Raw genomic sequence first — 22514 nt, 5'->3', positions numbered from 1 at the left:
TGCAGCCACTGAAGATCTCAAAGCGTCCTGCAGCCACCAGTGAACTCAGACTTCTACCTACAACTTTTGTGACAGCATCACCTCCTCCTTAAAAGTAGCTGAATTGAGCATGGACAGGAAAAGCTCCAGGATGGACAGAACAGCATGGTCCCCCTGAAGGCACAACACAGCAGGCGCATACCAGGCTCCTCCTCCACGCTGAGCAGTGGGATGTCATCATCGAGATAGGGAAGTGTCTCTCGGCCTGCCCTGGAGGTGGCCTCGGAGGCAATGAAGAGATCTTCAGCCAGGTGCAAAGCACTCTTTTTGGAGCACTTCTGACTGCAGCTAGATTGGGGCAGAGGAGGAAACAAAGGAATGAGCTTTAAGTCATGTATCCTGAAGTTATCAGTGGTCTCCTTCAGCAACAAGGAAAGCAGCAACAGCCTGCTCCAATTACGTGGAAAGACAACAGGCAGTGCCGTGAGCAATTTCCACTGCTAAGTGCTGAGAGGTCAGGGGCTGAGCTGCTATGGCAAAGCAGTAGCAGGCTGGGCTGAATAAACAGAGCAGGGCTGAGCCACAAACACTGGGCACTGAGTGATGGCAGTTTCAGCAGTTCATATCCCTGCTAATGAATTAAATCAGGCCAGGTCATCTGCACTGCTAAAGAGCAGTGGAAGGGAAATGTGCTGACTTCCAAACACAAAGCTGCATGCACTGCTTGTGCTTGCAGGCAGGAGCAATGTTGATCCGTCTGCTGGGCTTGCGTCTGCACAGCCTGAGGATTGTGGCTGTGCAGTAAGTGCTCTGAGGACACAAAGGGCTCCAGCGCTTCATGGGATTCAACAAAGAGGTATGACTGATACTGCTGAGTCTGTCTGCTGGGTGGCACCAGCAGGGGGAATGAGACTGGGACCTGGCCCTTCCATTTTGCTTTGATCTGGAAGGGCAGCAGTTATATTTTCTACACTTAGAGAACAGAGAATGGCAAAACCAAGCTATCTGAGGGGGAATGAGGATGACAGAGAGGATTGGGCAAGGATTTATTCTGGCCATGGGCTCCAGCCACAACTTCCCGCTGACAAATGGAGGCTCCAGAACTCACCTGGTTTGACAGGAGCTCTCTAGTGGGGACACATAAAGGGTCCATATTCCAAGAGCAGCTGGCATGGTGAAGAGCACAGCTACCCAGCAGCAGGACACAATCAGTGACATGAAAAGTCCAAAATCATGCACAGCTGGTATCTGCATGAAGATAGAGAACATGGGGTTGGGATCAGAGAAGTGCTGGGACAGGAGACCTAGACAGACAGAAAGATATCTGGAGGAACCTGAGAATAGCTCATACTGATCTCAGTCATGGTAGTCAGCAAACCGGGCAGGAACTGAGTTGAGTCAGAGCCTGACAGCCACTAGATTCCGTTTGATCAATGGCACAGGAAATAGTGGCATGGATGCTGATAGAGAGAGAGTGTGTACTGCCTTAGAGCAGCCAAGAGAGGGCCATCTAGGGAAAGCAAGTGTGGTGTGCCCCTGTGCTCAGAGGGGCAAAAAGATGATACTGGCAGCTTCACTCTCTTTTAGGGCCTCTGGAAAAAACAGAAAGCCTCAAATCCCAAAACTGCAGCATACCTGAGAGAAGATGTTGGCAGCATATGCAGCTGCTGTGGTCAGGGAAGTGAAGAAGGTGGCCTTCCCCGCTGTCTGGATGGTGTGGATCATGCGCAGCTGCACATCTTTCAGGTGGGTGGCTTGGCGGTAGGTGTTGATGAAAACAAAGACATCATCAACCCCTAGGGAAAAAAGGAAGGGGAGTTCGATACTTTACTCACACTAGGGACACGTGTAATCTAATCTAAAATCTAATTTCCCCTGAGCTTCTGATCTGAAAATCCTCCCCTTACAGACAATGGAGGGCACAGGCTTGAAAATTTCATCTGCATTTGTCACCTTCACCTTCCTCTCTCCTGCAAGCAGCAGTTATGGCAAGGCAACCCAGGTAGGTTTGAGTAAGGATGTGCTTACCGATCCCCACGATGACGAAGGCAGCCACACCATTAAGTATGCCCAGGTACTGGATCCCAAAAACCACGTGGTACAGAAACAGAGCCACCAGACAGCTTAGCCCGATGCTGGCAATGCCAAAGAATGACAGGAACACTGTAGGAGGAAAGAAACGTGGAGAAAACACTACTGCTGGCCACCCTCAGGGAGAACAGACACCTCCCACCTGTGCTACTGGCTCCCAGGAGTGTGTGCTGGGAGAAAGAATAGCTCAGGGCTGTAGGAGTACAGCTTGAAGACTCCTTCCCATGAGCCCCATCCACGAAACCACATCAGCTTTACACCAGAGTTAGCAAGAGAGGAACCCATATCTCATTCCTGTTCTTTTGTGAGCTTTCCCCCTACCTTGCCCAGAAAGCTCTGCTCTGCAGAATCAGACTTGCATGACCTTCTGCTCGCTGCTGTGCCACAAAGCCAGGCTGGGGCCAGGGCATCAGAGCCTCTCCTGGGGCTTGGCCACAGACAGGGGAAGGCACGGCACATTTGGGTTTACGTGAGAACAGAGCAGCTCTGACTGCAGCCTACCTGAGCAGGAGGTGAGGATGTAGACCAGCACTGCTATGCAGCTACTGCTGATGAAGGCCAGCAACATGTCATTGTTGAAAGTCCTCCTTACTTCGTAGTCAAACAAATCCGTCCCTCCATACAGCACCTGGACTTTGCTAGGGTGGGAAGATACGAAGGAAGAAGAGTAGGCAGCGTTGAGTGTAAAGGGAGCAGAGCCAGGGGATTTAAAGCACATCATCACCCCCAGAGCCAAAGGAGGTCACTGCTCTGACAAACTTGGCAGTTCTCTGAGGAAGCGGAGAACCTAGAGCAGCGAAAGCAGGTTGAACTAGATTGCTACTGGAGGTGAAGTTCACACATGAAGGAAGAAAAATAAAAGAGCAGGTCCAATATTTTTAAAATTCCTCCAGTGCATGATGGGTCTGTGACACTAATAGACTTCTTGCTGTCAGCAAACAGCTTCTGAAGCCTCAAAAGGCAATTCCATCTAGAATCCTAATCATTGCTTATTGTATTAAGCACAAAAGTAATAACCAACGGATGCAGGCAGAGTTAGAGCTTATCAGGAGCCATATGATTTACCAGCCTCTGCTTCTGGAAGCAGACTCTGAGCGGAAGTAATCCAAGATAATTTAAACAGGAGTACAATAGCTGTGCACCATAGGAGACTACCAGGAATCCAAGCTTTAGAACTGAGCCTTGGCCCCAAATTCCCTTTTGACTTCTCAGAGCTGCAGCCCACTCTGCCAGCCTGTTGCTGAGAACAAACACTCGGTGGATGCTTGTTTTCAGGGCTAACAAGGGCTGACTGCACTTCACTCTGCTTTTGAAGATCAGTGTCCTCTCATTCTGGGACCTATTGAGACTCAGAGCAGCAGAGAGCTGGGGACTGAGAAACTGTACTGCCTTCCCCCAGCTCTCTGGGTACTGGGCTACATTTTCCTTTTGATCTGTTTTACCTTTTCACTTCCACAAGCATTGAGCAAAGCTCTATTTGACAAGCGCCATACAGACCAGATGGTGAAACAAGTCTGTACTTCCTGAAACTGATTCTGCTCTTACATTCCCCTCCTCACCCCTCTGTGCATAGAGTGGACACTTCTGGAAGGATTTCTGTTGGCATGAGCAAAAGCAGAACCAGACGCACAGGCTGATGCCCTGAATAAGGGCCATGTCACTCCCAGCACCACATCAGCTGGGGCCAAACTCAGACCAGGAAGGCAGAGCCACAGCTCTGCCGGAGACAGTGGAATTGGACTTGTGAGATGGAAGCAAACAGACCCAATGCCAGACAGCGACTGAGCAGAAAGACAGGCACTGGATTCCATCTCTGGCTTCCTATCAGTGTCTCTACTGATGTCTCTGGCATGTTGCTGCAGTAGGAAGTGACATTAAAGGGAAGCATATGAGTGGTTTTCTGCCATATGTCCCCCACCTTCATTCACAGCATTGTGCCAGAGCCCGGCTTTGAAGATCCTTTTTCTCCTTCCTCCAGAGCATTCCACCCTGGCCACTGTTTGAGACCGACCAGCAGTCTGAGCTGGCATGGCAAACCTTCTGAGCCTTCCAGGTGAGACTGGATGGTTCAGGGTTATCAGAATCGAGCAGACCTGTTTGTCCCACAGGGGCCTTTACAAAGGCCCTTTTGTAAACCTTTTACACCCTGAAGGATCTATTCCAGCCACTCCTTTAGTGCCATAGCAAGCACCGTCTTCTCCAGCCTCTGTTTTTTCCTGCCTTCATCTCCACCCTGTCTGAACACACCCTCACCTCGTGGACTGCTTGGCCAGCATGGCCACGTAGGTGACAACAAAGCTCTGGAACTTGCGGCGCTGCTCCTCCCAGCGATCCTCCACCGAGTAGTAGTTCGGCAGCGGCGCCCCAAAGAGGATCTCACTCCGCAGCAGGGAGCTCTTCATGTTCTCAGCAGACAAGCCCTCGTCTACATACCAGTAGAACTCCGGGTGGGTCATGGCCAGCTCCAAGGATCCTGCAGGAGAAAAGTGCCACTTCTGTTAGGCCCTGCTTAGCTGACCTGGCAAGGCACAGGGACAGTCTGACAAAGGAGAGCCGGGAGTTATCTTGTTTTTCAGAGCGATGCTGACTGCTGCTGCTTTGCAGGGAGCAAGGAGGGCTGGGGAAAGCTGGCTTGCAAAGACTCACCTTGCCCTGCTGCTTTGTGACTCTGCCTGCAATGCTGCCTATGTGCAGATCCCCCTCAGGGATGCATCTTCCCCTGACTGCGATCTCAGCCACAGCTTGCACGCACGCATCTGAGCTACAGCAGCAATGCATGCGACACCCCCATCAACACCCCCACTGCAGAACGCGCTTAGCTCTCTTATATTGGGACAATATTTGAAATATCACAGTGGGAAGCACAAGAGCTAAACAACACCCCTGGAGGATGAGGACTCCTGGTGCTGCTGTGACCTGCTAGCCCTGCCATCTGACAGAGTCAGGGACAAGGAGATGAGCACACGCTCCTCAAAGAGATGCTTGTAACAACACCCTCAGTACCATCACATGCAATATAACTTACGGTGACCAACTGTCTTGGCTTTGGCATGGCAATAAGAAGGTTCTGAGCTCTCTTCAAGGCAGAGAGAACTCTGCGTTCCTATGCATATTGATAAGCAAAATCACACAGAAGTGATTGCAAGTGCACTGTTTACTGCTGCTCAGCAGACTCCCAGGTGAGTTGAATTCCCCAGTGCTGCAGGCAGGCACATGAGCACATGAGCTGATCTCTTACTCCTGGCAGGCAAACAGCATGCATATGAAGAGTTACCAGGCCAACAAGCAACAAGTCACTGACTATGGTAAGATGATCACCTGCACAGGCAGAAGACCATGGAGTTAATGAGCAGACTCAGTTTCTTTAAGCACACCATAAAGACCAGAGCCAGTCAGTTCTCAGTAAGAGACACTTCCTATCTGCCCCCAAAATCCAAGTTCCCTTGAGTTCATGCCAGAAGAACTCAGAAACCAGGCTCTTTCTTGTTTTAGTAGCAGAGCTATAACACTGGAGCAGATGCATTTAAGCCTTTGCCTGCTCCCAGTGTGGCTCCTGGACAGCTATCATCTAAAGCACGCGCTGGGGAGACAGATGGAGGCTTCATCCCACAGCCACGTCTCACCCACAGACTTCTCATGATTCACCTCTTCACCACACAGAGCTTCTGCTCTTCTGGAGGGACATCATGCAGGGTACAGAGCTGGGAGGAGGAAGCAGGGCCTTCCTCCTCTTCTCCTTATAGAAGCCTTTCCAGCTGGTGACTCACAAGCTGCCTTTCAAGCTCCAGAGCAGCCCACAAACCTCTTTCATCTGCTCCAAAGTGCAGGAAAGCTCATCCCTATTGTCTGTCCAAGGCCTGACATTCTTCTAATGAATCAGAGTCATTCGCAGGAGCCAAGGACCAGTGGAAGGCGTCTGAACAATGCAGAACTCCCCGCACTTGTCCCTGATGCTCACCTGTCAGGGCCTGCGCGACTCATGGCTGGTGTTGCAGAAAGGGCTTTGCTACAAGGGTGGAAAAGGAGCCCCAGCACAGAAAAGACAATTCCTCAAGGCACCACAAGGCAGCATCTTCCTCTCCACACAAGGCAGCCACCCCTCCTAGCTGCACAGCTCTAAGTAACTGCCTGAACTTGTAGATGTGTGCCTCAAAAGTGCCAACCCCGGCCCACAGCACTCAGCTCACCTTGGATGTCTGCAAGGTCTTGTCCCATGCCATCGTAGTAAATCTTCCCTCCTCTCTCAGTGGGGAAGAAGTAGGTCATGAGGGAGCTGGGAGGGGAGCAGTAGGAGTAGGAGCCCAGGGGCAGGTCCTTCAAGACCTCATGGGGCTTCCAGCAGAACTCCCGGAAGCGAGGGTGGTCCATGATCTTGCGTTCGACCTCGTGGATGGTAACCAGGCGCTCGGTGGTGAAGATGTTGTTCTCGGCGTCCCCCCGAGCGAGAAAAATGAGCTCAATGCGCCAGTGCGCATGTGTCTGTGTGTTGGCACTAACGTAAGTGCTCGAGTAGTCCCAGCGCGGGGCGCCTCTCTCCACTCGGGAAGTTTGGTTTCCCAGGTTGAGGTGGGCATGGGGCTTGGAGGGGCTAGTCCTGCCCTGTGGGGTGCTGCGCTTGGCCCGCGCACCACCCCCCAGGTGGGAAGCATTGAGGTGGAGCTGTTGGAGCTGCTCAAAGATGAGCCTCTGCAGGGTCTCAGAGGTGAAGTCAGCGAGGTCCCGGCGGTTCCTCCCCCACGACCCAAACTGGGACTTGAGGGCCAAGGCAAGCGCATCGAAGCGCTGGGAGGACTCGTGGTTACGGATCTCAAAGGCGTTGTAGGAGATGTCAATGTCCAGGGCTGGGTAGTGGAGGAACATGACAACAGCAAGCACAGCGGGGATGGCGCAGCCAAGGAAAAGGATGAAGCTGGCGCAGTACGGGTTGGTGAATATCCAGCCAACAATATTCCAGAAGCCAGTCACCGGCAGCGTGACATGCAGTGGCCTGGCTCTGCATGGGCTTTTACCACACAACAGAGCACCCTCCTGCCTCTTCCGTGAGCTGAAGGCAACCTCTTCATCTTCCTCGTCTAGCCAGGAGTCCTGTAACAAGGGGTCATCCTCCGTGTCCATGTCCAGTGCCTGCACAAAGGGGGAGAGAAAAGCAGTTAGCAAGGCTCTGGGTGTCACGAGGCACAGCTGGGGATGCAGAGCAGTCACCCAAGGGTCTCAGTGGTGGAGCTGGGGTGGGAGGCACACTCCAGCCCTCTCAACAGCCATGCATGACTCCTTTTGGACCCTGCAGATTTACATTTACTGAAAGGGCGGGCTCCTCATGGAGTATCCCACACCTCGCCTGGCAGAGGAACCACAGAGGGGAGAAGTTCAAACCACAGTCACAGAGCCAGGTGCCCTGGGGACTCCTGGAGCACCAGGCATGGAGACAGCAGGGGATTTGCAGTACACTGTGCAGCCCTGCCTCAGATCACAGCAGCAGGAACACTTAATTAGCTACCAGATGAAAATCCAAGAGACCCTATCTTCCTCTCATTAAAACTGACAATAGATTTTCCCCCAGGTATTTATAGCTGTGTTTATCTTCCCATGCATGCACACACAGAACCACCGAGCACCCATGCTTGCAGACCCACACGTATGCATGCACTTGCACATGCCAATTCCCACAGAGCACTGACTGTTGACCCTGCCCTATTCCCTGGAGGGCCATCCACCACCAGAATGGGAAGGGGAAGGGCTCAACAGCCCTGGGACTGGGCAGGGATCTTCCACAGAAGTCCTTCACCTTTCCCAGAGACAAGTGCAGTCCGCTGGTGCTTGGGGTGACCGCTCTGAGTGCCTCGAGTGCTTCCCCAGCTGTGTGAGCACCTCAGCCCTGCTTTTGTTTACGGCTATTGTTTATGGAGTGGGTTTTCCTGGTTTTCACAGAACAACCAGGATGCGAAAGCAGATACTGCTCCCAGGGAGAGGAGGAAACTCCTTCCCTGATCAGCTCACACTTGGGCAGGAAAGAAAGGGAGACTGCTTGGGAGTTCCTCTCCTTTGCTAAGGTCTCAGGCTTTTCCACGCACCCCTCTTTGCTGTCGCATGGGAGCCCCCCAGCTGGGAAGTCCAGGTGGTGGTCCCTGAAGCAAAGCCCAGCAGCTCCACAGCCAGCACAGGTCGCTGCCTTTACGTCTCCAGCAGCAAAGCCTGCAGCCCCCTCTCCCGAATGAACATGTTCAATTCATGGCTTGACCCTGATAGCTGCGAGCAATTTACACGCAGGCCAGAAGCAATATGAGAGTTTTCACTCCTAGCCAGTGTTTTATTTTAACAGGACTTCTATCTGCAGAAAGATGAATTGCCAATGCCCCTTAACTCTAGGTCCCCAGAAGACCCGGGGGCTGCCGAAATTTGGGCCAAGAGGCCAAGCAAGGGGACAGAAAAACTCCCTGGCAGAGGAGTGATGTGACAAGGGTCACAGCAATCTCCCTGGCTCTGGTAACCCCGGGTGAAGCTTGTGGCTTTGTACACTGACCACAGCAGCTCCTGTGGGATTTACTCTGGCCTGGAGAGCATCCGTGCCAGCAAGCTGGACAGAATGCTCCAGCGCTGTGGGAGAACCTTTGAGTTCTGGTCCCTGTGTTCCTGCCCACACCGAGGAAAGTGCAGATGCTCATCAGTGGCTTTAATCTGTAGTTGGAATTGTCTCAGGATATCACACCCTTCCTGGCAGCAGGAGAGCAGGGACTGTCCCTGTCGCCTCACCGTGGGCCAGGCTCCTGCTGCTGCCTCACCCACCCTGGCCAGGCTGCAGGGAGCTGTGCGGGCGGGCACATGTAAGCCTGTGCTGAATCCTCCTCCTGCTCTGCAGCCTCACAGTGTGAAAACAGATGGGCATCACTGATGGCAGATGGCCACAGTCCCTCTGCTGCCAGATCTCCACATCCTCAGGAGGCGAAGAATTAGGGTGAGGAGAGGGCAGATCACAAAACTCTGCTGTGCTGTTTACCCCTTCACATGGAGGGCTGTCACACAGTAAGAACAAAGCAGAGGGGGGTCTTTTCGGGTCTCTAGAAAGGTTAGAAGGAAGCTGGCTGGCTTTAGGCTCCATTAAGATTCCTTTAATATTCAGGATGCATAATCTTGAACAGCCAGGAAGCATCCCAAGGTTTCCCTGAACAGCCATGCATCACTGCATGAGCCAAGAGCCTACAAACAATGCCGCCCAGGACAGCTACTGGTGTGCAGGTGCATTGACTTCATGGGCACGTGCGCCAGGGTGCACTGCTGTTGTTACAGAGAGCCTCACTTGCATCATGACAGAGAGGAGGCTTTCCCAAGCCTGTGTCTGCATGTAAATCCCCTCCCAGCTGTTCCTTACTGCAGTCCTGCCTTCTCTTCCAATCTCTGAGCACTCCTGTGCCCTCCCTGCAGAGCTGCCACAATCCCACCAGTGCTGACAAAGCAGTGGATGGCAGCAACGTCATCCATTGTCCGAGGCCCACTGGCACGCCAGCCCCTAACGCACAGCCTGATGCCAGCCCCAGCTCGGGGGCCATCCCACACCGCTGGGCTTTGCAGCCAGACGCTCAGCACACACAAAAAGACAGCCAAGCATCAGCTCCAGCTGACACCAGCAGCGCAGACGGGTGCTGCACAGACCTAGGTGCAAACCTCGCCTGTCCCACCTGGGCTGGGTGCTGTGCTCGTGTGGGAACTCCTGCTCCACCCAGCTGCTATTTCTCCCACGGGCCTGGGCTCCCCTTCAAGAGAATGGAGTCACTGTGACCAAGCAAATGTAGTCACCTTTTAGAAGGAAAGAGAGGTAAAGGGCCATAATCATTTCCCATTTACTGAGCTACTGAGGAGAAGGAGGAAGAAGATTGTAATCCTGAAACAGAAGAGCCTGCACGTGACAAGAAAGGGAAGCAAGAGAGACTGAGATAGTATTAAGTCAGTAGAAAAAAGAATCATACCATCATCTTTTTTAACCAAAACCTAAATCCTCAATTCAAGGAAGAGGATCAGACCTCAGGCATTTCCCTGTGGTTCTCCTCTTCACTCTCATGGCGGTCACATTATCTGCCTTATAACAGATGGGCCCCACAATACGTGAAGGCGAAGGCATGCTATCCCCTAGCTCACGACTGTGCACAAACTCTGGTGTAAACCCCAGCACAGCAAACACTGGAAAAGCCCCAGGTTCATCTGCTCTCACATCAGGCCCAAGTCAGGGCTCTGGAAGGATCCAGATGTGGGGCAGGCAGGAGGACGAGGGCAGGGAGGTGGCAGGGAGGGAGACCCCTGGGCCACACTGGTCTGTGAGGGTGGCAGCCTCCCCCTGCGTGTGGGGGAAGCAGGTGTGTGCCTCCTGCCCTAGTTCCACCACAGCTCCGAACTCCCTTCTGAGGAGTTTACCACATGATTTGGCTGCAAAGCCAGACACAGCTCGCTTCGCATTGCACCTGGGACTCGGCAGGCTTTACTGCCTTCGTCAGATCCTGCCTGGGTCAGGATGAAAGCTTATCCAACCCAAACCACAGCAAGCTGAATTGTTGGGGGAGATAAACCCTGAAATCGGCCAGGATGGGAGTGAAATGCATTTTCTCTGTTTGAATTTTACCTGGAGGCTGGCCTGTTTTCCCTCCACCACCTCCCATACTACCCAGGGTCTCCCAGCACCGAAGCATGGCCCATTTACTTTTCCACTTCCAGGATTTGCAGAGTGGACCTAATCCTGCTGCTCTAACCAAAGCTCTGTCTCACTCCTGAGCACGCTTAGCCTGCTCCAGGTCGGAAGGAGTAGAGGAGAAGAGCACTCCTAGGAGTCCTGGATCCACTTCTTCGCAGAAGAGGCACCCATTCAGCCTGTTGGGGTAGGCATTCAGGTTTGCTGGGCTCCCATCGTAAGCAAAGAGGCTCACACCTGGTCAGAAACAGCCACAGCTCTGTAGGGTGGCAGAACATCTTGTGAAGACGGTTGCTCACTTGTATTTAAGGTGTTCCTACAAACATAGCTCCTATGAAGTCAGATGAAGTTAAAAGAAACTGGGCAAAGTAATTAGTAAATAAGTACATTAACTGGAAACCTCCACCACCCCCTCCGCGGCAGGTTCTGTTTCAGAACCCTCTGCTTCCCGAGTTGCACCACACGAAGCCAGTGCTGGCAGGACCCTACAATGCTGCCTGGTCCCAGAAAGAAGCAAGAGCCCCAGCTGTGGTCCCATGGGGTGCCCCACGGCAGGGACCCTGTCCTGCTGCCTTTGGGGTTTTCCACAAGGAGCATAAAATCAGTGTGCAGTCCCAGTGAAAGACGGAGCCTGAACCAGCTTCTCAAACACGGAGAGCTCAGGGGCTGCAGGGGAAGCCCGGCAGCAGCTGTTGAACAACTGCTGAGTTAACCCACAAAGGTCTCAAGGAGACCTTTCAGTGCTGAAGTGCAGCCATAGCCCCAGGCTCCCTGATCAGCCGGCAGCTCTCTCTCTACCCCTCCAGCCTCTCGTAAGCTGCTGAGAATATGCATCCCTCCTCCATCACGATTCTTTCCTTCCCCTCGCCTCGCGGGCCTGCCCACACAGTCTGCAGCCGCTCCTGCCTCCTGCACGGCCGAGCCCAGGCAGGCTGTGTGGGCAGGCTGCGCACGTGGGACACGCTCACAGAGTGAAACGGGGGCAAGACAACGGGCAGGTCTCCCCAGGATACCCGGCATGGGGACGATGTGGGCCTTTTCCCTTCCCCGTGCTGCCAGGGCATGGGTGAAGCTCACCAGCAGGGTCTGTAGAGCTGCCTACACAGAGCAAAAGGGGGCACATCTCAAGCTTTTTAACGGCTGCAGAGGAACCACAGAGCCTGCATCCCTCTGGAAGAGCTGGGCCTGCACAGCTCGGGTTCAGCTCACCCACCTCTGAGCCTGGCATCTTTGTCCGTGCTGCCTCGCTCATTCTGCCTCGCTCATTCAGCCGGCAGAAAACCCCTTGCGGTTGGGATGGGGAAGGGAAGAGGGAGAGGCAGGCGAGCTGCTGACTCAGCAGCACTGCTGAGCTTGGGGAGACCTTGTAGAAAACTAATGGAGCTGGAAAGGGAGGGTAGGAGGGGGATTCAGGAGGGAAACGGAAGGAGGAGTCTGTAGTACAGTACACACAAAAAACCCTCCTCCTTTCCCATTTAGCCTTCTGGGCAGTTTTAGCACCCTCCCAGGACGCCTACAAAGCCTAATCTGAAGATGTGAGTTCCAAAAAACCACCACAGCGAGGAGACACGCAGCCATGAAGAGACTCACATCTTCCATTGGCACAGACACACACAGCTCTACAGAGGGGCTAACAATGCCAGCACCCAGCTGACGACTTGTTTTGCCTCTTCAAGGCCACAGCAGCACTGCAGAGATGTGGCTGGGGGTAGGAATAATTATAACTCCTTTGAGCCTAGCATACAACAAAAGTGAAGGGACAGAGCCAAACCTGGGAGACCTTATCAACAAGATCAACAGGAGTTTTGCTCCTGACTGCAGAAGGTGGTATCCAGCTCAGACCCCACCAGCCCTGAGGATTTTTTTATTATCACTCACTTGCACCCCGACCAGGCACAACAGCCATGCAGCTCCCACCAAACAGCTCTCTTTTTGCTGGATTCCAGGATAGAAAATAGTCACTGACAAGCTGGGGAGAGGCAGTGACAGATGAGGAAGCTAATTACACCCGACCTGACTAATTAATGCCAACTTTCAGATTAAAAAAAAAAATCCTCACTAGTGTTCCATTTCAATTACTCAGTTGTTCCTTCTTACAGGAAAAAAAAGGAAGCCTTGTGCATCAGCAAGCTAGAGAGAAAAAAGGAAAGAAAGCACAAGGCTAGACGGGGAGAAAAGACATTTTCTGTAATATGGGAGATTCCTATCGACAAAATAATTAAACTTCACATTTGTTTCTCCCATGAGCAAAGCTTTCAAAGCAGAGCTAGCAGTTTTGTGATCCTCTTTGTGTTCCTGAAAACTCTTGGAGTTTCTACCAAAGGCAGTTTTTGGCCCCTGTATGAGCTGTATAAAGTTCCTCTAAGAGGGAGAGAAATGGGCTTTGTGCTTGCAAAATTATCCTAAGAGCATCCAGCTCCTGTAAAAAGCCCCATCTCTGTAATGATGTACATTTGGTAGTGGGAATGGACAAAGTGCTCCCAGGCCCTGTCATGCTGAGGAATGCTGCACATAGCCCTGGCCATGTAACGTGGCTGGAGGGCATCATTAACGTTATCCACTCTACAGCAGTGCTCCACAGCAACACTGAGGCTCAGGACCTTGAGTTTCCCTCTCCTCTGCACTTGAATCCCTAAGACCAGTCCAAAAGTACCATTTTCAGAGACAACGAAGGGCTGTCTCCAGTCCCTGCTTTCTCTTTATCAACACAGCTGTAACTGAGCGCACAGTTAGCCATGTGTTGCCCTCTGCCAATGCAGACAAGTCTCATTGCCTTTCAGGAGGGGGAAAAATGAAGCGGCAGGAGGTATTAGGTATAATTCTTGGCCCCTAATTGGAGGTCTGACTTTCAAAGGCGTTGCACTCTTGGAAAAGCTGAGCAGGCTCAGGACACCTCAGTCTGGGCACCCGACCCCAAATGTCCTGAAACCCTTCTGAAAACACTGACTTAATTCAGCCATTGCCCTTTGCCTGAGGACACGGCTTAGAACCCATTTCAGTGGGACACAAGCCCAGAGATGCACATGCTGCTTAAAGGTACGGGTTTAAACTGCTGGCTGGGCTGGCTCCTCTATTATTAACCAAACAAATCTTTTCCAGCTGTACAGCACAATGCAGCAGCTAGGCTTTAATCTAGTTTCTTTGTGGGCCCTTGGCATTTCCCTTCCCACTTGCTCCTTTGGAAAGACACACCAAACCACTGCCAGACCCCCGGCACTTCACAGATCAGAGCGACATAAGACGCTCCAGCAGCACAGTGCTGTTGGAATTGCATTCCAACGATGTCAATATGTTTGCTGAGGGAACAAAAAAAAGGTTCAACTTCTTTGTTTTTAAAGATATATGTATATTAAAACTCTATCCTCTGCAATTTCACATTCCCAGAGGAGCCAGGACAATAGACAGAGGCTGGAGGACTGGCTGAGCTCCCCAGCTTTATGCAAGAGATCAAGTACATTCATGCACACTCACTCCTGAGGTGTCCTCTTTCAGGCTGCCGATTGTCCTGCCCCTCTTTACCCTCGCAGGCACTTTCAGGCTGGCTAAGAGGAGAGCAGCTGGAAGAGGAAGGAGCCGGTCATATCTATTGACCTGCTTTCAGAGGCACAAAGGCTGGCTGGAGCACTCTCAGCCCCTGACACCGAGGATCTCCTGCCTGCACCTGCCTTCTATTCCAGGTGTCTGACAAGCACTGATTAGGTCTACTCATAATTACATGCCAAAAACAGCGTGGAAAGATTAGCTGCAAAGTCAAGCACTCACCAGTCAGGAAATGCCAAATTCAGGGCTGACACAGCATCCTTAATTTGCCCTCCTTCTGTAAATGCTTTGCAGTGCAGTTTTTCTTCCAAGCCCAGTATCCAAAGACAAGGACTCTGACCTCTGCCAGTGCATGCGATGGATGATGCTTCCTCAACCCAGCAGCAATTCGCTACCTTGTTCTCTCCTCATTGTTCAGCGTGTGGTCTCATGCCTCATTTCCTGCACGTTGCTCAAGCCTGGCGCTCAGAGGCAGAATTATTAATTTCCTCATGAGCTTTTCAACGCTGCCTGTCACGACAGCGTCTGAGGGCTGAACACACAGGGCTGAGCTGAATCTTCCCCAAGCATCTCCGAGGAGGGGGTGGTGCAGTACCCATCTGACAGATGCAGGTGTTCAGGAGATCAGAAGGAAAAAAAAAAAACAGACACTTATTTTGGTGCCTCGTTTGAGGCAAGCAAAATACCTAATTTCTTAGAGTGCACAAAACGGCACAGATGGGGGCTGTGTGCAACAAGCTGCAAACTCCACTTTGTTCTGCAAGCATCATTTGAGCTGTAGCATCAGGCAGATCCAGTGCTGTGCAACATAACCTCTGTGCTGGAAAAAGCCAACCTCTGCAATGAGAGCCAATTTCATGCAAACTGTGAACCACCGGCGTGCCTGCCAGTACCTGGGATAGCTCCAAAAGGCCTAACGGTGACAGAGATAGCAAGGACCATCAGCTCCCTCAGCTCTCTTTACCTCCAGCCCAGCCACGTGGGCAAGGAACAGGCTGGAGAAAGGGACTGCAAGATCAACATCTGGGGAAAAAGCAGAGAGGTTTACAAGCTGTTTGCTATGTGAGAAGCCACTACCTGCATGCAGAACAGCCTAAGCGGAGAGAAGAGCTAGGTAGCACTGGGGCTGGAATCCACACTGGGTTGCACAGCGAAAGCAAAGGCTTTGTTGCTTTCAGCTATCAGTAACTCCACTGTGCTTCGTCAGGAGTAAGATGACTGCAAATACGAACTAGCTCTGCCACCTGAGTATCCTGCTTTAACACCACGTTTTTCCTGAATGGTTTAATGAGGAAACCTGGCGGTCCCACTGCCTTGGAGCTAGAGGACACCTTATGGTACTGGTTTGGGAAATCAAGGCAGCCTCACCAGGGCTCCAGCAGGTACCATCTGTGAGGTCTGCCCTAGACACTGCTTCCTAAATGACTCCAGGAAGAAGCACTACGCAGAACAGTTTTCAAAGAACTCCAAAAATACATAAAAATTTGCCCAAAATACTTCTTCCTTTTTAAAGAAAAAGGTCACCAAGGTTTGTCTGCATCAAACCACACGTATTGGGGTCCTGCCATCCCAGGGCTGCCGCAGAGGTAAACCTAGACAAGAACGTGGCTAACATGCATGGCAATGCTGAAGAAAACTCATTTCCTGATAAAATAATTTCCTCCTGATTATAGTAACTAATGACTGAGTGTGTTGGAAGACAGCTTCTTGCTTACAATCTCATGAAACACGCCTTGCAGCCCGGTACCACGTTTACCACTCGAGCTACTTGCCTGTGCTAATGACAAGGCCCTGCTGGCACTCAGGCATGTGGCACTTACAGGTTTCTGCACACTGGCACCAAGCAAGCTGAGACTCTGATATGATTCAGGACTTCCCTACCCACTACAGATCTGACTTAGATTTTGTCTGAGCCCCAGCCGCTTGTTGCTAAGTGAAGGGCTGGCTTCTGGATGCGCTGCGTGCCTCTGGGCATCCTGATGCAGGGTTCAGAAGCACCCTGGGTCCCACCGACCAGGGGCCCAGGATAACAAGCTTGTTAAAGCTGGGGGGGTGTCCATGCTCCGCTGTCTGCCACTGAGCACCTGTGTTCATAACAAAGGCTTCACAGATCATTAAATACAGACGGCTGCCACAAACCAGGGCCCTGTATTAGTATCCTAAAGAGCATCACTTGCTCCAGGAAGGAATCTCACACCACAGAGAGCATTCACGAGTTCCCAAGCCCCTGGAATAAACTGCTACCCCCAAAGCTTGTGTGCTGCTCTTTTATAAACTCCAGCTTCCCACACCACGGTCCTGCTGTCAGCCCCTGCCGTTCAGTTATTATCCCACCCTGCGCTCAGGCTCCCCGGTTTACGTCCCTGTGGGCACTGATACCACTCTGTGCTCAGCTGCGTGATCCCAGCTCTGCCCCTGCTCCCCACAGCTGCTCCTTGCACCAGGAGGAAGCCTGAAGACAAGGGCTGGCTGTGCGCTCTGCTCCATCTGCAGCTCCTCAGCAATAGCACGCCTGTGCGCGCTGTGCTGCTGGGACTAAGCAAAACGCTCCTAAAGGCCCCTCGCCAGTCTCCCATAAGCTGCTAGTTCATTCCTGAGAAGGAAGGAGATTTCCTTCTGCCCATTCATGGTTGTGTGAACAGCACGATGAAAAGTAGCCCCGTGAACACCAAGCTATGCTGCCAGCCCTTCGTGCCAACCATGCAGTTATTTTATTTTCACTTCTTGCCCCTCCAACATAAAAAGTACAATTAAGGTTAAAAGAACGTGTTGTCAGGAGCACTCCCCTCTACCTGAAGTGTCCTCAGCCAGCTCTGCTCGCCGTGCTCTGGCCTTTAGGGAAAAGGAGGTGTAGGCAAAAAGTCCCATCTGCACATGTCCCAGCCATATGGGTCAGAGTGCCTCGCGCCAGATGCTTCCTTGCCTCACCCTGGTGGATCTAAAGGTCTTGCCTTTTTGCTGCTATAATTTACTGACATCAGCAAATGCCAAATTCACAACAGGAAGGCTGTAAGGACTGCCATCTGTGGTGGGAACACGGCAACACGGCATTTCAGTCAGACTTAGTTCTTCAGCAGGGCTTTCCACACAGCGGCAGGAAAGATGGATGAGCCTTGCTGTAGTCTCCTCCATAAAAAAAGAGGGAGCAGAAGGCATACTTAGGTCATTCATGTACCTTCCATGTACCATTCATGTACCATTCATGTACCAGTTACTGCTGGATCAGGAGGGACTCACAAAGTTGCTGGTAGGTGCTTGAAAGTTGGATCTCAACAGGTATACATCTTTCCTACTTTCCTCACTTCCATTTCCCTGAAATGTATGCAGCCAACTGCTCTCCCCCCATTGAAACCTGGCGCTTCTGAAACGAGATTAATTAGCACCGCTTTTTCATCTTCCCAGGATTCTGGAAGCAGAAATGTAAAACCCAAAGGCTGTAAAAGTCGCAGGTGCCAGAGCTGACGGCTCCAGAGCAGGACCTGGGTGAGCACAAGGTTTTTCAGAGCAGGGGGAAAACTTCCTGCGGGGAAGAGGAGGCTGCAAAGACGAGACAAGATGCCTCCGTGCCTGAGCAGCACGTCAGCAGGTCCCCTGCCAGTACAGGGACTTAAAGCGTGCTGCCAGCTGCACCGACCATGCAGAAACTCACATTAAATGTTACCACAGCTCAGTGAGCACAGTCCTGCAGACCGTTAGCAAAGGAGGGGGCAGGCTCTCGGAATAAGCAAACAGGCTTTAATGACACATTAATCTCAGGGAGAGTCCAGGATGCTTCCTAATGCAGACAGCAGCCACAACAAAGAGCTGGTTCCTGTTAGTCCCTGAGCAATGGAGGGAAATACTGCTGCCAGCAGCTGCCAGCGAAGCTGTGTGTACAGGATACAGATGTAGGCCACCAGGACAGAGCTGGCAGTGGCAGTGTCCCTTCTCTCTCCCCCCTTCTCCCTCCCAGCACAGACCCTGAGGAGTGTGATTAATGCACAGGCATTCAGAAAGGGGCAGACACCACCCTTGTCCCTTTGTGCCATCAGAAATTCAGAGAGTATCAGCCGTGCAGGCTGCAGGAGCTCAGGAACTTGTGAAGGGCAATCATCCAGCCCAAAGGCTACCAAGGGATTGCCATCTGGCAAATGATCAGAGCATTTTAAGCAGTGGTTCCCAGTTCCTTACTGCCTCCCTCACTTCTCAGCCAGACGTTCACAAGCTGAGATGTTACTTGTGCTAATTGCAGGAGCAAGTCCTGCAGTTAAAACAAGACAAAATCGCAGGAAGGATTTGTGTCTTGGCAATTGGCTTTTCTAGCTTTCCTGGGGCAAATCACATCACCTGCTTCAGAATGGCTCTCGCATCCCTCAGCCTGAGACACCTGATCTTCCATCCTTTCACAATAGGCTTTGTCCTGAAGCCTCCCGGGATCCCCCTCCACAAACAACCATGGTCTGTTCTTGCCCAGGCACTTGGAAAATGCTTTCCAGAGGGACTCAGCTCCGCTGCCCCATGCTGAAGTGGAACTGCCTCTGGTCCTGTGGAAACTGCCTTTGGCCCAGCTGGCTGAGTACGAGAGCAAACTTTTTGCAGTCGTCTCCCAGATGAGTCAGAGGCATGGAAATGCAAACACACCGGGGCGTGCAGCAGAGCTGACTTGATGGGAATGTAGGCAGGTGGTGCATACGCAGGATGACTTGGCCTCGTGTGTGCCAAGATTCGGATCCAGAAGGGATATCTCCCCCACAACACATCACTGTATGCTACCGGAGAAACACAAGGAATAGCGAGAGGTCTGTAAAGGAAAAGTCATCACAGCCTTAACTTAATCTGTCTCCGCTGCTTACAGGATAGCTCCCTCTTACTGGAATTTAAATAGGGTCAATGCTTTACCACTTACACAGAAACCTAAGCTATGAACTCTGCAGTCACTGCAGGGCAATTCTCACCAAGGAATTGGTTCCATGTAGCAGATTTACAGGAACGAAGCTCCTTATTTTCAGTTTAAGCAGTGCCACAGGGGATGAAACATTTACATGCTGATGGATCTTGTTCCTAGTTGTCATAGGACAGTGTTTTATAGCTCCCTATGAGGTTGCAATGTTTCTACCATGCTCTGTGCACAAGTATATTGACATCAGTGACGGAAAAAAGAAAGGAACCAAAGAATCACAGGTGAGTTGCCCTGTCCCAAAAAGCCCCACAGGAACCATCAGAGCTAAGATGTAAGGGTTAGGGTGGGGAGAAGGAGTGGCTTGGGAAATAAAAACTCAATTTTGATGTGGGAAAAAAATGGCTCTAAGCACATAGATGAGTTTCTGAGGCACTCCATTTGAAAGCACACCTGCAGATTTGACAGTCAGTGGAGTGCAAAGCACTGACAAATGCTCAGTGGGTCCTGCAAAACCGCAGGTTGCAGTGCCTGGGCCTTGAGCTTGGAAACTGCAACTGTTGGCAGGCTGCACTGGGAAGGGCAGCGTTCTGCATGGTTCGAGAACTAGCCCAGCCTTTCCAGCAACATAGATTTAGCTTTCAAAACAAGCTGTTGTCTATGTTGTCCCGACTCACAACCCTCAGTTTAAATGGAACCCACTGTTTTATTGAGTCACTTTCACGCTCTTGTGGGCCTGACCACCTTTCCATTTCAGCTCAGCCATAAAAATTGGCTTGGAGATGAAACTTGGCACAAGCTGTTAGTTGGAAAGCAAGTGGGAGGGTGTGCAGGGCTGGGAGGAGAGGCAGCAGAGGAAATGTGAGGACAGAGTGTATGTCCAGGTTTGATTTACAGGCAGGAGGCAGGGCTGCTCCGGGCTTTTCTCAGACACAGTTAAAAAGCCCCTTTGGGCTCTAATTCAAATCTGAGTTTGCAGCCCCATCTTCTTCGGGAATTCATTTGCCTTGTTAAAAAGAGGTACAAAAAGACAAATGATTTGATTCAGGCAATCAGGTGTGTTGCATGTTCAGCAGTACCCCAAGCAGTAGAGGGGATTAGGATTTCTATATATATATTTTTTAATTGTCTCCACAGACCTTAATACTGCACTCAAAAGCAATTCATTCCCAGCTCCTGGGTATACAACAGAGTCAAGAAACAAGTCAACATATAGCACATCCCCCTAGGAACAAAGAGCACTTTGCATTTGCGCATCATACCGGCTTCCCTCAGAGCTTGCATAAAGCCTTAGCAAACACCTATCAGATCCAATTCTCTCATTCCTCTAGGGAAATGGGTCGGATTATATGCAAGTTTACAAATGAATTAAGCAAGGTTCTACAATCTAGCTCCAGCTCTGCTGGAATTCAGCCGTAAGTTTTGCTGACTTTAACAGAAGCTAAATACAGACCAGGCAAGTTACAACTAACATTAAATAGCTCCTGGGTCTCCAGCAAACACTGACACAAGCTGGGCACCCAGACACTGAAGCACCCAAAACCCAGTCATGTTTACTGCTATGACCTTCCAGATCTGCTCAAAGTCACAAAATTCATGGCAGAGCAAAAACAAGACCCAATTCTTCCCAATCTCCTGCTATGATTACCAGATTCCCCAGATCCTCCCATGCTCAGTAGGGAGAACTTCAGTGGAGTCCAGTGCTGACACATGAACCTCCTTCTTCGCTGTTGGTCTGCAGACGTAGATCTATTAAGAACATGGGGAAGCAGGGGGAAACAGGGCTGCTAGAATGTATTTTTGTAGTCAGACTGAAAGAAATAACGTATTGGGCCAAATAATCCTGGAACTGAAAGTACAATTTAATGCAGGGTATTATTACTATTTTTAAAAAAGATATTGCTAGGTATAGATGAATAAGCAGAAACTCTGACTTGATAGCCCAACATCAGCCAGCCAAATGAGCTCACAGTAAAACTCAAGATCTCCCAGCACGCTGTTTACTCTGTGTTCAAGTCAAAGAAATTCCTGCTGTGCAAAGTAAGAGTGGAATGAAACGTGTGGCAGCAGCTGACAGGATGCCCTGGAACCTGCCACAGCTCATCCATGCAGTCATCTGAGCAGGTAGATCCTGGGCTGGTGCCCCCAGCAACAAATGCAAAGTGACTTCACTGTCGTGACTGCATTCACAGAGGGAGTGAGCTCACAGCACCGAGCCAGACCCCAGCAGCAATGACATCTGCACCCTGAGGTCCAGGCAGAAAATAAACGACTCTCACCTCTGACTCTCCCACATAAAGCAGCAGACAGACAGGAGCAGCAGCAGTTGAAAAACCAGACGTCTGTCAGGATGTCTTTCACCCCCCTCCAACCACATTGGCCTCTCCCCCTCCTGCACTATTTCTGCAACGTGCCTTCTATTCCGGAGGAGTCCTCCTCTATTAACAGAGCTTGGCAAAGATCGGGAACCGACTGTGCCAACTCGCAAGCCTGCTGCCTTAAGGCAGATGGCGGGGAAAGTATCCCAGCCTTGTTCCCCAAATCTCTTCTCCCAGCAAACAGAGAGAGCTCAAAACAGGAAAAAGGGCCGGGTGCTCGAGGCTGCAGCCATCTGTGGGCCCTGCTCGCAGCGCGGGAGGCAGCCCCCATCTGGGTGCTGCAGGGGTTGTGTCCCCACGGCCCTGCTGCACTGCCGGGGCTGCGGCTGAGAGCAAGAACATGAACTGCCCGGGGGTTTAGGCTTCCAGAGTTCCAGCAGGAAAGAGGAGATGCTCTGACCCTCTAAGGGAAGAAAAAAATCAGTGATGCTACATCAAAAAAATCAGCATTGCTTATGATCAGGGCAAAGCGAACCCCCCAGGAAGGCAGCCTGCACTCAGCCCCTGGCAGGAACAGGCACAAGTGGACCCTAGGGTGTAAAAGTGCAGCCAGGTCTGGTGAAACCCAAGCGCCTGGTTCATGCGAAAGGAGGACATCACCCACAACCCCGAGCAACAAACATTACACCTCTGCAACTTGCTTTGCCAAACTTTTTTTTTTTTTTTTCCCATCTGTATTTCCAGCACTATTAATCTTTCCTGTTTTTCAACACTAGAAGAGCATGACTCAGAAGCAGCGCTGAGATCTCAAAACTTCTCTCCTGGTGCTGCAGAGGACAGCTAATGGCAGCGTGAGCGGCTGTAGGGTCAGAAATACTGTTCTGCCGGGTGCTAATCCAGGCGGGTGTAGCTGGCACTCGAAGCTCACTGCCATCAGTAGGACAACTTCAACTCGCAGTTTACCACGAGCTGAAATATGTTATGGACTGGGGTCAGTGGAAACTCTCTTGCTGACTGCACCTACAGCTGGATGAAG

At 51.4% G+C, this 22514-nt stretch overlaps 1 protein-coding gene across 3 annotated transcripts in view; it reads right to left on the bottom strand.

Moving 5' to 3' along the window:
- The window catches only part of DISP3 (dispatched RND transporter family member 3), a 41362-nt gene that overhangs the window by 14584 nt on the left and 4264 nt on the right, over positions 1–22514 (bottom strand). For 2 of the 3 annotated variants that reach the window (XM_035344611.1, XM_035344609.1), the window contains 7 exons: positions 6258–7194; positions 4324–4543; positions 2572–2708; positions 2008–2142; positions 1615–1775; positions 1088–1227; positions 182–327 (listed from right to left, as the gene is read on the bottom strand). In XM_035344611.1, coding sequence (XP_035200502.1) covers positions 182–327; positions 1088–1227; positions 1615–1775; positions 2008–2142; positions 2572–2708; positions 4324–4543; positions 6258–7185 — 1867 coding nt within the window. In that variant the 5' untranslated portion in view covers positions 7186–7194. Of the gene's footprint in view, positions 1–181; positions 328–1087; positions 1228–1614; positions 1776–2007; positions 2143–2571; positions 2709–4323; positions 4544–6257; positions 7195–14506; positions 14884–22514 lie in introns of those variants that run through there. The other variant, XM_035344610.1, reaches the window with a different exon arrangement.

Source organism: Oxyura jamaicensis, chromosome 21 (assembly GCF_011077185.1).
Source record: "Oxyura jamaicensis isolate SHBP4307 breed ruddy duck chromosome 21, BPBGC_Ojam_1.0, whole genome shotgun sequence".
Lineage (NCBI taxonomy): Eukaryota > Metazoa > Chordata > Aves > Anseriformes > Anatidae > Oxyura > Oxyura jamaicensis.
Note: the sequence above shows the minus strand (reverse complement) of the source record. Positions and strands in the feature narration are given on the sequence as shown.